The 15,694-nt window shown below is 44.5% G+C and overlaps 1 protein-coding gene across 1 annotated transcript; it reads left to right on the top strand.

The window, feature by feature from the left end:
- Positions 1 to 6,539: 6,539 nt before the first annotated feature.
- LOC108791631 (phospholipase A2 inhibitor 25 kDa subunit-like) lies at positions 6,540 to 14,594 on the top strand. Its single transcript, XM_018562172.1, has 5 exons — positions 6,540 to 6,639; positions 9,331 to 9,447; positions 10,694 to 10,840; positions 12,025 to 12,165; positions 14,350 to 14,594. The coding sequence occupies exons 1-5, from the start codon at positions 6,588 to 6,590 to the stop codon at positions 14,592 to 14,594; spliced, it is 702 nt and encodes a 233-aa protein (XP_018417674.1). The 5' UTR covers positions 6,540 to 6,587.
- The last annotated feature ends 1,100 nt before the right edge of the window (positions 14,595 to 15,694 follow it).

Raw genomic sequence — 15,694 nt, 5'->3', positions numbered from 1 at the left:
CTGCGATGCTCTGTGTGTTCAGACACCTTTTCTAGTAGAACCAAAATTCACTCTTTCAGCAATTTGATCTCCAGTATCTCTTCTATTGGATCAGACCACACGGGCCAGACTTCCCTCCCCACGTGTATCAATGAGCCTTGGCCACCCATGACCCTGTCACCGGTTCACCCATTTTCCTTCCTTGGACCACTTTGGGTTGGTCCTGACCACTGCAGATCGGGAACATCCCTATAGAGCTGCAGTTTTGGAGTTACTCTGACCCAGACATCTCAATTTGGTCCTTGTCAAAGTCCCTCAAATCCTCACACTTGTGCCTGAAGTTGATGTGTTGAAAGCAGAAATAATGGACAACATGTTCACTTGCTGCCTCATACATCCCCTGCACTTTCAGGTGTGATTGTAATATATGCCCCCCACTTCCAGGTGCTTGTAATATACACTGAGTGGCCAGATTATTATGAACAACTGACGTTTGTAGGCAAATTAGTTATAATTAGCTATAATTTGGCGCTGAAGTTGCTAGAGGGCCAGACCATTATAAATAGGGAAGCAGGTTGGTTACCACGACAGTTGAAGTGATTTTTTTCTGAAGATACGGGGAAACAACACGATGTAACAGCCTTTGAACGTGGGATGATTGTTGGCGCTCGGAGCCATGGAGCGAGTATCAGCAAAGCAGCAGAATTCGTTAAATGTTCAAGAGCAGCTGTTGTTAAAGTGTTTAAAGACTGGACTGTCAGCCGAAAATCTGGGTCTGAACGTGCAAATTGTGGCCGTCAGCGACTAGTCAATGTTAGGGCAGAACGGAGAGTGGCAAGACTGGTACAAGACAACAGAAGGGCAACAGTGCAGTGTCAGATTCCTCGCATCTCCTCGCATCACTTTTCACCATCTCGTGGAGTCACGAAGCGGCCCAACGAAGTACTAATCATAATAATCTGGCCACTCAGTGTATACACACCCACACACCCACACACAGACTTCCACGTGTCATTGCAAACAGATATTTAATGTTATCACTTCACCTGTCGGTGGTCAGAATGTTATGGCTGATCGGTGTATACAGGAAAAGGTTTGCTGCTCACTATTAGATATTATTGTTGGATTGCAAACTGCCAATCCACCAGCTGACCTGATGCCCTCACATGAACCAGGTAAAGGGTCCTGTGGGCACTACAAGTATTGAATTGCAATAGTCTGTGAGGTCCGAGGTTTGCATTGGCAACCTACACTTTTTCACTCTCAGCCAAGGGGTCCTGTAGGACTGCTTCAGGTCCACATACGCTTTTCATGGTGACAGGTTCTCTTTGAACAAGATATATGATTTGCTCTGACAGGGTTTTTTTTTTTTTATTTCTACAGCACCCATGGAAACACAGACGGCGATTCGCGGATGTGCCACTCGAAGTATATGCAATATCGGAAGGCAGGAGTTGTCATTCGGGCTCGCAAACATGACCATAGATATGAAATGTACCAGCGCAAGTTCCCCTCTGCACAGTCCTCTTGTCCTCCCCTTCACTGTCGCTTCGGTCCTAGTGGTGAAATTATCATTTTGATATGACAGATATATGCCAAGAAAATACTAGCACTGACAATACTATCATGTTATCAAAGCCAAACTCCAGGCGTATATGAAGAACGCCAATAAATGCAGCTAGGTGTTCATTGGGGGGAAAAACAATCTTGCCTTTTTAAAGGCAACAAGTGAAATATCTAAATCTGCATCTTGTAATCTTCTGTAACACTGAGCTCGGACTGGAAGAGGGAAGGCCAAAACCAGGAGCCAATCAGGGGCGCTGCTTCATATGTGGGTTGATTAGGAAGAAGCTGATGGGAGAGGAGAGGAGAGCAGAGGGGTGAGCTCATTAGTCTGCTGCTGCTCCTTCACTGGCCAGTCAAGCTTGGGGCAAGGAGGTGGCGTTGTTGTACTGCTGATCATAATAAACACCAGGTCCGCAATGTGCTGTCTTGTGTGTGTGTGCGCGTACAATTTTTATTTGTAAGCAGCTTCTGCATTTTTTTTCTATTGCAGGGTCGGCAAACTTCTTCCCTCCAACTGTGGTGAGATTACAAATCCCATCATGCATCTGCCTTTGGGAGTCATGCCTAGGGTTGCCACCTGTACAGGCTGAACCCCAGACACAAGATGTCAGGCAGACAGGGGCAGCCAAAATTAAGATAGGGGATACTGGCCCCCCACTGAAAATAGGCTTGCTGGTGATATTTACATATAAAAGGGTGGCGTTATTTACATATGCATAAGCCAAAACTCATTCTCCCAAAAAATGTCCGCTCGTCGCTGGAGTGTGTTTGGGTTTCGCTTGAAGAAAAGGTGGCAACCCTAGTCATGCCTGTGGCTGCCAGAGTCTTGCAATGACTCATGGGATTTGTAGTTTCCCCGAGGCCGGGCCTCGGTGGCCTTGTGGGAAATCCGGGCCTGGTTGCACCACAGCTGGAAGGCTAGTTCACACCATATGCAGTTGTGATGCAATCCGTTCAGTTTGACTGCTGCAGCCGAAATACATCACAATGCTTTCCTATGGGCTTTCTCGTGCTGTATTCACACCATTGCAGTCTGTTCAGATGCAGTCTGTTCTATTGTATAAAATATATGCAGATTAACCACCAGAGGGAGCTCTGCAGCTGACTGAACCTTAGTTAGCCTAGAAAATCGCAAACAGGAAGGTTGACAGGTAAAGAGAAGTGAAAGTTTTTGGAAGTTTCAGATTTTTATCCGAAGAGATATGCAAAGTCCCTCTTGCAAATTAAAATAAACTGTGTGTGTTTTGGTTTTTTTCTTTATTATACACACAGGTGTGTAGTTTTCTATGGTCCCATGTACAGCACTGCATTCAGATTTTTTGGGAAAAAAATAAGACGTTGGGACGTAGGCGACTCCAATAGAGTGCATTTGCGCTCTTGCCGCCTAGTGTCCTTCATTGCTAGAAAGCTCATGCATAGTCAAAGCTTCCTGGTTCACAATTCAGCTTCCTGTGTCACCTTTCCGTCTCCCGTCCTCCTCATTGGACAGTGAATCACCCCCACTGCCACCTCTGTCCAATGAGGTAGAAGGCTGACCCAGGAAGCAGAAATGGCAAACCAATAAGCCCAGAGGTGTATGACAAGGCTAGCTGGCTTTAGTGACAACTTCTTCAGCCAGCTAGTTCATGTGTGTTTCGCAAGCCTGATGTATACAGTATGTATTTCAACCATGTATTTGGCCACTTGCCTGGATATTTTTTTTTACATTTCAGGTAACCTATTGGGCCACACAGGGAGTGCATTGTTTTTAGCGAGTCACCTGTCATAGGTTTTGAGAGAAGGAGCAGTAAACTGCCACCAATGGTTGACCCCCCAAGGTAATTGCAAATGATACACAGATATTCAGATACACTGCTTTAAAACATTAATCATATTATTTAAATCAAGCTGCTTTGTTGTATTACTACTTAAATTACAAAGATTAAAGCCCAACGTCAGTATCCTCTCCGACACAGTTCCACACACTGCTTACACTCTCCACATTCTAGTGCTGCTCCTAGTGTCTGACACCCAGCAACATTTAACTCACTTCCGGTATGCCCAGGGCGTCAAGGACCCACTCCTGAGTGTTTGTCATCTAGACACCTTGGGATTGTTGCGCTTCTCTAGGCAGCATTCAGGACCACCCGTTGTTGGAGGACAAAGAGGGATGTGATGCCACATGACCAACCCAAAGGAAAAATGTACATGCCCAACGAGGTCGGTGGAAGGGGGCAAACTGGAGTTGTGCTCTAAAGTATATCTCCAGCACAAATTATTTTTTCCCCCAATTTTGGATATGGTGGGGTAGGTGTAGAAATTATTTTCTCCTTGTAACAATGTTGTGGGGGGGTTCCCTTTACTTCCTGCTCTGTCTGACGCACATAGAGTAAGGTCTGAAAAACACTTTGAGAGTGCTCAGACCGCAATAAAAGGTTTTAGTTTATGTTTAACCCCCCCAAAAATGAAAAAAATGGCTGGAGTTGAGCTTTATATTATTGGTTCATAAAATTCAAGTGCAATTAAAGGCAAACCTTGGTTTTTCTTTAGTTTGGGATAGAATGGTGAGGAGTAAACCATATGCTGAGCTTTTATTGTGGTCCTTGTCCATGCTGAAGAGAATCATCCTCTCCATTTGTTCTGAAGATCATTGTCCTCATGAAAGAAAGTGAAAAGTCCAAATCCAACCTAAGATGAGATTTCCTCTCACTTCCTGTTGTCTTTCCAAGGCAAGAAGGAAGCCCATCCCTACTCTATCCAAAACTAAAAAAAAAAAAAAAAGTTTTCACTATATATTTTACCAGGTTAAAGTGACACTAAACTCCGGAGTTAAGTCTTAAAAATACATTCAAGTACCTTAACTATTAACAGAAATGTATCTTATTTGTGTATCACTCGGCTGTAGATCCTCCAATCATCTCTGAATTGGTGCTGACACTGTCCTTCCTTCTGGAGGGGGCTATTTTTGTTCCCCATGATCCCTGTGTGTGTTGTAAAGTCACAGCTCCAAGCTCCCTCCCAGGATAGACTACAATCTCAATACCAAAAAATGAGATTGTAGCCCATCCTGGGAGCAAGCTTGGAGCTGTGACTTTACAACACACACAGGGACCATAGGGAACAAAAGTAGCCACCCTCCAGAAGGAAGGACAGTGTCAGCACCAATTCAGAGATGACTGGAGGATCTCCAGCCGAGTGATACACAAATAAGATACATTTCTATTAATAGTTAAATCTTTAAAATACATTTAAGTACCTTAACTCCTGAGTTTAGAGTCACTTTTAATATACTGTATATTTATATTACATTTATTGCCTAATATTATCGCAAAATTGTCTATATAAATAAACCATTTTCTTTCAGTAGACCTTTCGTGTTCGTGTCATTATTTCCTCAGCCATTTAAATAAAGGGCCCTCCTGGATGAGACCTGTTTGTAATAGAAGCCAGAACACAAGCACTAACCATCTATGCAAAGACAACCAACCGCCTTCTAAAATCTAGGAAACCCTCACAAATGATGAGCGGTTCTGATTGATATTGATTATTTAAAGGAAACAATCATTTTTTATGAGGGAAATGTATTTATTTTACAAGAATAAACTGCTTTTTCTTAATTATATCAATTCTTTAAAAAGACCCAACCATGACACTTGTGTCACAGAGTATTATATGAAATACTGAAGAAGCTACTTGCCTTCAGGCTGTCTCTCTGTAACTGAAACTTTGTACACCTATATCACCAGGGCAGATAGGTTCAGTGACTTTGCCTGGACTAAGATGATCTGATCAGTCTGCTGCAGGCAGGAAGAAGCATGTCCTCAGTCTCCTCCCCCAGGGATCATTCAAACTGAAAACTGTAGCAAGTCACCCAGTGAGAGGCTGCAACCAGTGGCGTATCCAGGTTATGGCACATGCGCTGGATGCCACTTGAAAGGGGGGGGATCACTCAGTGGGTCAGCAAAAGTTTTCCGACCCACAAAGACACATTATTTCCTCTCCCATATACATTTCCCAGGGGCACTCTGGCTGGTGTCCTGCACAGCTCCTGGCAACCAGTGACGTCACTACTGGGCGGGATGCCATCCAAAGCATCCCAGATTGCTAAGAGCTTGGTGAGCCATATACACTGCCCTGCCCAGCTCTTAGCAACTGGGGTGGGTTGGGAGATGTGTGGGATGCCGGCCAGAGCATCCCTGGTTGCTAAGTGCCTGGTGGGCCATACACATCGCCCTCGCCAGCTCTTAGCAACCAGGGTGGGTTGGGAGATGTATCTGACGCTAGCCAGAGCATCCCAGGTTGCTATGAGCTGGACCGGGAGATGTATATGCTCCTTTAAACATCTCCCCATGCAGCTCTTATCAACTTGGGGTGCTCTTTCCAGTGTCCGGCCCAGCTCCTGTCAAGCAGTGATTTCACTGCTTGCCAGGAGCTGGGCGGGATGCCAGGGGTGCAGTTTGTCTTAAATACGCCTCTGGCTGCAACAGTGACTGATAGTGCTTGATCTCTCAGCCAAGAACATTACAGGCACCAGAATTTTACATGATTGTCGGCTCTAAGCTGGTATTTCAGTCACAGAAGTAGACACTGACCCTGAATTATGGCTAAACAAAGATGGCTCCGTCCTTCTGGAGAGAGAAGCAGATAAAGGCATTGGGGGTGGTACTGTGATCTCTGCAAGAGTTACTAAATACTGGAAGTGTTACTTACTTAGCATGCATGGCCTTAGATTGAAAGATATATAGTCAAAGGTTCACTTTAAGTCACAGTTGGGGGGGTGGGGGGGAGGCGGTTATACCACTCCCGCAATATTAAATTGCAGCATGTGTATTAGACCATTTCATAATTGTAAAGGCAACCCAGGACCGAGGAAAATGCAGATGAGCCCTCTAGCAAGGGCAAGAATACTTTTGCAAAATGCTTTACAATGCCAAATAAATAGAAGTGGGCTCTATGACTATTGGCTGGCTATACCAGCCCCTCCTTTCCCTTGTGCATTAATGTGAGGACTTGGCTGGGCATCCTGCATTAGACTGACTCATTCCCAACACTTGCACCTCATCATGAGATCGATCCTGGAATTGCTATGTGTGCTCTCAGCTTTCACGGCAACTGGTGAGTCTGCTCCCTTCAAATCCGTACCCTGCCTTGCATTTATCTACAGAACGAACCAGCTGTATTTTATAATTGTCCCACTGCGAATCAAGCAAAGAGGAATGCCAGTCAACCTGCGGTCGTAGATTCATTCAGGCTCAATTAATTCACTAAGCTATAAAGAATATTATTTGTTGCAGTGATCAACGTTTTCATCTATGTGACTGTTCCTGTTATCTGGTGAATGCACCAGCTGCGCGTCGTAAGATCTGAAGTGAGTCATTGCATGAAGATGCTGAATCGATAGAGTAGATGTCGCCAAAAAATATTCAACCACCATTGTAGTTGTAGGGGCCTTGCTATATGTAGGAATGTGCTTAAGATTGTTGGGTTCTGCTTGGATTTTTTGGGCTGCTGCCAGCTTGGATGTGCCTTTGTTTTGGGTGTGTCTCGGCTCAAGTTGTTTACTGGATGTTGAGCATGGTGTGCCCGTAGGCAGTGGTGTATTCTGGTTTGGGGCTGCCCTAGGCAAGATGAAACTAGGGCCCCCCCTCCATACTAAATGTGCAGGATCTCAGGGCTGTTGCCCATAGGGATGGTTTTCCCTGGGCTAAGGCCTTACGGGTTGTGTGATGGAGGAGTTAAGTCCCACAATTAGAGCACTTCCCTCAATAAAGCTCTCCGTCCTCTTGTTCCTTGTCCAAGCTTTGTTCTATGGGCTCTTGCCCATGGGGATGGTTTGCCCCGACCTTAAGAGTTGTGTGATGGAGGAGGAGTTATGTCCCGCAATTAGAGCACATCCTTCTTTCAACCTTTCCACCAGCAAAATTCTAGAACCCTTTCATCACTCACCTAACTTCATAGACCAGCCAGTCCATGAGGACATTGTCCTAGCTGTGTGAGCTGTGGAAGTGATAAGTAAATGAGGCAACATTCAGCATGAGCTAAATTCTCAGGGCTGTTACCCATAGAAATGGTGTGCCCTGGGCTTAAGCCTAAAGGATTGTTTGATAGAGGAGGAGTTGTGTCCCACAATCAAAGCACATCACCAAGTAAAGCTCTCTGCCCTCCCCTCCTCCTTTTCACTTTTTCACCAGAAAAAAATCCTATAGCCCTTTTTACACTCATCTAACTTCACTGTCCATGACCCTCATCAGGGTTGCTTCCATGAGTGATGAGTGGTGGTGATCCAGTGGTGCCAGTCATGACACCTTCATGCTCTGCAAGCTTCTGAAGCCTAAGAGGTCCCCGCCACTGAACTGCCAATTTAAGGTGTGCATGTCACCCAGGTGTTGTAAAATAATGTAAGTATAGATATAATGGGGAAAAAAGATGTACAAAAAACCACTTTCAAGCAATCCCCATCCCCAAGACAGCGGTTACCGGATCCCAGAAACAGATGACAAGCTCAGGAGAGTGTATACAAAATAATATAAGAAATTATGATTTCATGATGATTTTATCAAGGATACTCCTCACACCCAGCATATACTGTATGTCTAATGTATATATGATCCTATGTGTCGTGCATGCATCCATGGAATCTACCAGGGGTAACCACCTTCAGCCCTGGTGTAACTACAGATCCCACTATGGCTCTGCCTTTGGCATGCATGCCTGTGACTATCAGAGTCTTGCAATGCCTTATGGGACTGGAGTTTGCCTACCTCTGCTTTATACCTAGCCCTTCATGATGATGTTAGCCATTTTTAATCTCTCCTTGATATACTCTTTTTTCTCTCATGCACTAAGATTTAGATGAAGCTACCTGGTTGACCAGAGAAACACCTTTGATCTAAGAATTAGTAATGCTCCTTGAATCCCACCTGCCCTTATAATAACTGGGGGGACAGTATAGAGGCAGCCTTTGTAATATCCCCTTCGCACACCTACCGATGTACCCCAGAATCCAACGGGGGCTGGAACAACTGGTGGATGGCACCACAATATGCAATCTAGAAGGTATGTTGTCCGCACACCATTCTGCTTCGGAATGTCATCTTTATTCGTATTCCTTAAGCATGACATGTGAATGCAACGTTTCGGAGCCTCACAGGACCCCTTCATCCGCTTTACCTGACGAAGGGGTCCCGTGAGGCTCCGAAATGTTGCATATACATGTCATGCTAAAGGAATATGAATAAAGATGACATTCCAAAGCAGTATGGTGTGCGAACAACATACAGTATAGAGGCAGCCAACACATTTCGGGGATTAGCAAAATCATCCACTGAAGAATTCTTCTATGAATACTCGCGCACTGGACAATAGTATCCAATTCCAAGCCATCAAAGTCCTGATACAGGTTCTCCCTTAGCCATGGTGAAGGGGGTACCTGTTTGAGCCTCCAAAACACGTTAGCAGTTTATATACTGTACCCTCAGCCCAGATAAATCTGAGCATCTAAACGGAGTGTGGTGCTTCAATCCTCTCATCCTAGAGTGGTGACACAAGTGCATATTCTCAGGGCTGAGTGCAATTGTGTCAGTACGTTGAGGAAGTACATCCTATGGGCATCTTCAACAGGAAACTTTACAAACTTCGAGAGGTATATGGTTACTAGGATACTTATGGAAATTCAAAATAGAAATACATATTCATTTTTAGTTTTTGACCATAGATACCCTTTACGTTGGGAGGCGGGGTTAATGTCCAGAGTTCAACTTAAACCCATTTTTCATTCATGTAACATTTTTTACTCATTGACTGCAGGTTACTCGCTCACATGTAAGTTATGTGTGGGTCAAGGTTCTTCATCCTGCATTGGTACAAGTGAGACGTGTCCTCCCGACCATGGCTGTGGCGCTGTTCATACGGTAACCAAAATCGGTAGGTTAAATCATATGAAGCTATATAAATTGTTTACAGAAATTTGTTTGGGCATGTTTAAATACTAATAAAAGTAAACATCAAACCAAAACTTTTTTTTGTAGCCTCAATGGAGTAAAGAATAGCTCAACCCACTAGGGCAGTGGTGGCGAACCTATGGCACGCGTGCCAGGGAGGGACCGCGAGGCCCTTTCTGCTGGCAAGCGAGCCCACATTGACACTGTCTAATGAAATCGGCTTCTAAAGAAATCGGTGGGGGCGGGCGAGCGAGCAGGAGGAGAAGGGGGACGGAGCAGCAGGGGGTGGAGACAGAGGGAGATGGGGGCGGAGATGAAAGAGGATGTGAGGAGACAGGGACGGAGCGGCATGAGACAGGGGCGGAGACAGGGGGAGATGGAAGAGGCCTGTGAAGACAGGAGGCAAAGGCAGAGACCGCGATGGAGGAGGCGTCGCCAAGGGGCCAGTCGAGCGGCGAAGCTGAGACGATTGGGCGCCCAGGCAACAGTGAAGGCTGGGCTTCCCGTGTAAGGTAGGAGCACTGTGCTGGCAGGGCCCAGCATAGATTATGCACAGCCCACCAAAGAGTCACAGGTGGGCTGTGCAATACCTTTTGGTGGGCTTTGCAGGATCCACGGGGGGCTCTGCAGCTCTGCAGGGTCTCAGAGGGGCTGTGCAGGATCTGTGGTGGGCTTTGCAGTGTATCCAGCGACTGACAGGTCACGCAAAAAGTATTAAAAAAGAAAGGGGTGGGGTAAATTTAGTGGGGGGGGGGCCCGAGTTTTGCCTTGATACAAGGCAGTGATGTTGAACGTTTCTTAAACCTGAGCGCCCAAACTGCAATACTAAACTTATTTTCAGCGCTGGCACTTTTAGATAAATAAATTGATTTTGCGTCGCAGTTTGCGCACTCGGGTTCAAAAAGGTTTGCCATCACTGCAGTAGGGTATAGCCACCCTATTTGTCCTGGTGGCCATTGTCACACGGACAGGCAGGGGTGGGAATTAATACATTTTACGGCTGTAAAATCATCAGGGAGATTTTTGGATGAGTATACCTGGTGATTTTGGTGACATCTAAGAAGGGGTTTTCACTCACATTAGACAGATTTCCTTTCACTTCCTACTGTGTCTCTGGGAAAGGAAGTGAAGGAATATCCTCCAACGAGACCCAGGCATTGAAAAGAAAAAGCTTTAGCTGTGTACTTTAAAGAGAAGAAAATGACTGTGCTCCTTAAAACTTCCTCTAGATGAAAAAGAAATGAACATATATTTAATCTCATGCGTGCCTGTGAAGAAGTGTAACACCCCTGGTAGTATCAGCATTACCAATGGAAAGATACGGAGAGGAACCAGCTGTTGTCACACCAGCAACTGCATCCCGCCCGCGCCCAAGTGTAAGTTTTTTAAGTGGATTCAAATTGCTGCCATTGTTTTAACTTTTGATAACTATTGATGTCTAGATTTATTTCCCTAGAAAAAAATTATTTCCCATTAACATTCCAGTTTTCTTCTATTTGCTGAGAAGACCTCTAGGACCTATACTAAAGCACTTGAGTGGTTTCACACTCAAGGAAGGGCATCCACTGGCAATTAAGTTGTTTGGCACAATGTCTATATACCCGCAACCGTAATAGTAGGCCTATGACCGTGGTGTTCATAGGCCTTTCATCATACTAAAACTGCTCTTGAAATGACTGATCTGAGACAAAGGTGTAGGGATAGCTGAGCTGCTCAGAGAAACTTGATTGACTTTAGTACTTCTGCTTTGAGGATTAAAGAAGAACTATGGGGTTAGGGCTTTTCCCCATAGTTCTCCTAAGGGTAACGGGAGGACACAAACTAGCATCCACCCGTCACCCTAAGCTCAGTATTCCGCGAGCTACAGCTCGCGGTATACTGAGACGCCGCAGTATACCGCGAGCTACAGCTCGCAGTATACTGAGACGCTGCAGCTGAAATGGATCCCAACAATTATGTCTGGATCCGCCCAGCTGCGTGAGTGATAGCTGGCTCTGCCTATCTAGAGGCAGAGCCAGCTGTACCCGCCCCCTCCCTGTCCGTTCCGCCAGTCAGCGCTGGAGGATCGGAGCAGGGAGGGGGGAATCCAGCCCCTGCCCTGTCACGGCTCTCTGCAGTGACAGGATCGAGAAGTGGGCGAACACCGGTATGTGTTCGCTCACTTCCCGATCTACTGAGCCGACCTGTGACAATGAAACTGAACTAGAACTATGAGGATGAGTGAAAAGCACTCACCTCATAGTTCTCCTTTAATAGCTCCACAGTGCCTACATCTACACAGGTTACTGAGAGATTGTTTTAAAGCTCAATGCTGAATGACTATATCCTGGGCACATGTTCGCTTTAAGTATAGCCCAAGTATCCTAAGTCCCTCCTTGGACACCCAGGAAGACCAGCCACTGCTTCCTTAAATCCTGTAGTAGTTGGCATTGAAAAAATATTGGCTAACTATAAGCCCTGCCCACAAACACCAAAACTCTGGTCAGCCAAATCAACAATGGTCACCATCTAAATTATTTATTTGGAGTCACTCTAACGTTATTTTGTGCTGTTTCCAAAGTACCAGCAGATGACAAACAAGCCAATGGATTGTTCTGTGGCACCTGTGTGACGGAAGCTTCAGACAACTGCTCCGCGGAGGAGATGATGGAATGTACCGGAAAGGAAGACATGTGCCTCTTCCAAACCTCCGTTACCACAGGTAAACGTTGTCAAATAAGATAGATTTTAGATTGTAAGCCCTCAGGGGCAGGGCACTCCTTACCATCTTGTCTTGAATTGTATTGTAACTGTAATGTCTTCCTTATATTGTAAAGCGCTGCGCAAAACTGTTGGTGCTATATAAATCCTGTATTATAATAATGATAATAGACATATTTATTTTATCATTGTGACTTATATGAACATCAGATAACATTTTTGTAAAAACTCCATTTCCAAAGGTCCTAGTGAGGAACATATAATTCATACACAGAGATCCCAACAAACCCATAAAAGAGGTAGTAGCATAAAAAAAACTTGATTTTATTTCAAGAATTAGCACTTATATATTTTTTTCATACATTTTACTTTTCATTCATAAGAATTAGAAGTGTCTATTTTGGAATAACATTTCAAAACCTATGACGTCTCTGGGAATTGGGGACATCACTCTGGCAAGAAGCAATCAAAATGGACATAAAGAAAAGAAACTGACTTGTTTCTAAGGCGCCATGCTGAGGTCCACGATTAGAACCATTCCGTTATATAATGGTTCCTTCAGACAACTTTGAACTTTCACATCTCTCCTGGAATTGTTAATTTTTTTCTCCCTATGGTCCCCATGAGATGTTTTGGGCATGCCGATTTCAAAGCGTGCTTGGGTGTTCACTCATTCAGTATGTTTATGATCTCACTCGGTCCATATACAGTATCGGCAGAAGAAGCATAGCTGTCTGAGAAACCTTTTTGAGAAATGACCCATTATTAAAATGCTATTAGAAGTGATCCAAGGTTTATGGCCAGTCAAGACCAATGTAAACGTTTATGGTTAGAGTATAATGCATATTGCATGACACAGGCTACTCAATCTTTTATTGTATGATTTTAAAAATGTTATGTTATGTTTATCTGCAGAACACCTGAACAATTTGTTGTCAAATACATGACCAAGGTATTTCATAGGTAGCCTGCCCCTTCTGATAAATAGCCACCCACTAAAACACCAACTTCTCCCCCATTTCCCCATTAACAAAATACACGCCAGGGCGGTTCGGTCATGCAGATTTTTCCGCGCTGATATGCCTACATGAACAAACCCATACATTCCTGGGGACCGTTCATGCAATCGTGCAAATCGGAACGATCTGAACCGCCTGCCCCCCAAAAGGCTCCCTGAGCTACTTTTGTCGCGCCGATCAGCGCATTTCCCACATAGATTTCAATGGAAACGCGATAATCTGCGCATTTTTGGGCGTTTTTAATTGCGTTTCAGCGCAGAAACGCGATTCAAAATGCTCTTTAAAAAATCTGCAGAAACCGTGCTGAAATGCTACCGCCCTGGTGTGAATGGGGCCTTAGACCTGTGTGGAGTTTATAAAGGTAACATTAGCCTCTCATTAATTAAATACCAAAACATAAATAACAATGAAAACAATAATAGCAAAACATTAATATATCCATAGAAAGAAATAATGGCGTCCAGGTCCTTGAAGGCACCAAAATACCAAACCACCAAAACTTATGTCTGTAGCATCAGCCGCCTAATTTAGGTCCCCAGCCTCTGGGACAATATCTGTTGACTTTTGACCGTAGACACATACCAGCCAATACTAGGTGGTCAGAACCAGCCACCTTCAAGGACCCCAAACCACCAAACGATGCCGTGACGAAGACCAAATAATCTGAACAAAAACATAGGTCAGGTGGGAGGGAATCTATCATGATGTCCACAGCTTATCCAACTGAAATCCTCTTTCTCCTCACCATGGACCATCTATAGGAATCCAATCAGGTAAGTGACCACTACCTCTGAACTATCCGTGAATAGGTAGTTTAGCTCCATGTGACCTAGCTTCCCTTCTCACCCTGTCATGCTGGCCTTCCAGTCAATTCTCCCCTTTTTTTGCCTCAGGCCAGTCTCTGCAATGCCTTTTAAGGTCTAATGTCCCATGTCTAAAGGGTCTCTAAGTGTATATTGTATGGATTTTGGTTCATTACTTAATTTTCTGCTATATCAAAAAATTGATAGATTTTTGGGAGATTGCGTCATGAACAGTGTTGCCAGGTGCATCTTTTGCTTGATTCCCATGCCAACTTCCAAAAGGTAGTGGTGGATAGTGATACAACTATGATCAGTACATCTCTGCTGTGCAAAATAACCTAAAATTATACCTCCCCGCTACAGGTGACATCTCTGTCCAGGAGGCTCTTCGAGGATGCTCCACCAAAAGCTATTGCGATCTCTCTAAGCAGTCTGTGAAATCTACTCTAATGAATGTGGAAACGACCTATAGTTGCACACCGGGGCAAAATCGTACAGTCACTGCTCCACCTGATCCGGAAAATGAGGGCAACTCCAACGGTGGTCGCTATCCTTCAGTAACTCTTATCACTATGTTGTTGTTGTTTCTTCTTTGCAGTAAATGGTAAGAAATTAATTTCTGTGGTCTGCGTGGATTTTTTTTTTTGAGCTTTAAAAGGTATTTACAAGAAAAGTAGACAAATACTTTTTCTTAGTAGGAGAGATGAGTAGATCAAGCTAAAATGGAGATGGTGGAGGAGACTTCAGATGTTGGTTTAATGAAGAGACCCTTTAAGGTCTCTAACGACTTAAAACATTCAGGTTCCTGAAGAGATACATTTGTTGACCAGCCATTGGCCGGAGCAATAAAAATAAATATTTTTTAAGAAATGAAATACATTTTCCGGTGGGACCAGTATCTTGCATTGAAGGGGTCCCAATATTCCATGGCCATGTGCTTATTTTATGTGGTTGCGGATTGAAGTCAGACCACAAAAACAACATTCCCGTGCAGAATTTTTAAATGTTGCTGATGTCATAGAAATATCTTTAAAAAAAAAAAAACGATTTTCACACCAGCTGCTCTCTCAAAAGATGATTGAAAAACTGACTTTTGTTGAGACAGGTGGTGTCAACACGGCCAAACATAGCTTGAAATTTGACTTGAGTCAACAGTCTGTTTGGCCAGTTTAAGAGGTTATTTTGTTTCTTCTATACACAAATACATTAAATCAGCGGTCGCCAACTGGTGGTTTGCGAGAAAATGTTGGTGGTCCCCGGGCCCCTCTGATGCCGTGCAGGCTGGGCCATCATTGAAGCGGCACGGAGGCTCCGGGGCTGCCTCTCACTGACTCGAGCAGCGGCTGTCACAAGGAATGCGTGGCTCTCAGTACAGCGGGCTCTGCCGGAGGCGGGGCATCTCGTCAGTACCCGGACTGATCAGACTGCGGCCGGGGCGGGGGCGGCACTCTGTCATAGAAGCTGTGACAGAAGCTACAGTCTGTCGAGTGCTCCACTAACACATATGAGAATATATTTATATATGAGGGGGAAAAAATATGAGTATATACCAGTGGGGCAAAAAAGTATTTAGTCAGCCACCAATTGTGCAAGTTCTCCCACTTAAAACGATGAGAGAGACCTGTAATTGGCATCATAGGTAGACCTCAACTATGAGAGACAAAATGAGAAAACAAATCCAGACAAATCACATCAGCTGATTTGGAAC

Source organism: Nanorana parkeri, unplaced genomic scaffold (genome assembly GCF_000935625.1).
Source record: "Nanorana parkeri isolate BGI_ZX_2015 unplaced genomic scaffold, ASM93562v1 scaffold563, whole genome shotgun sequence".
NCBI classification, from domain to species: Eukaryota; Metazoa; Chordata; class Amphibia; order Anura; family Dicroglossidae; genus Nanorana; species Nanorana parkeri.
This window is presented reverse-complemented; position numbering and strand designations above follow the sequence as displayed.

Coding starts and splice junctions, on each gene's coding strand:
- LOC108791631 (XM_018562172.1), top strand. CDS start 6,588: ATGAGATCGATCCTGGAATTGCTATGTGTGCTCTCAGCTTTCACGGCA. Junction 10,841..12,024: donor CATCCCGCCCGCGCCCAAGT/GTAAGTTTTTTA, acceptor CTGTTTCCAAAG/TACCAGCAGATGACAAACAA. Junction 12,166..14,349: donor CCAAACCTCCGTTACCACAG/GTAAACGTTGTC, acceptor TCCCCGCTACAG/GTGACATCTCTGTCCAGGAG.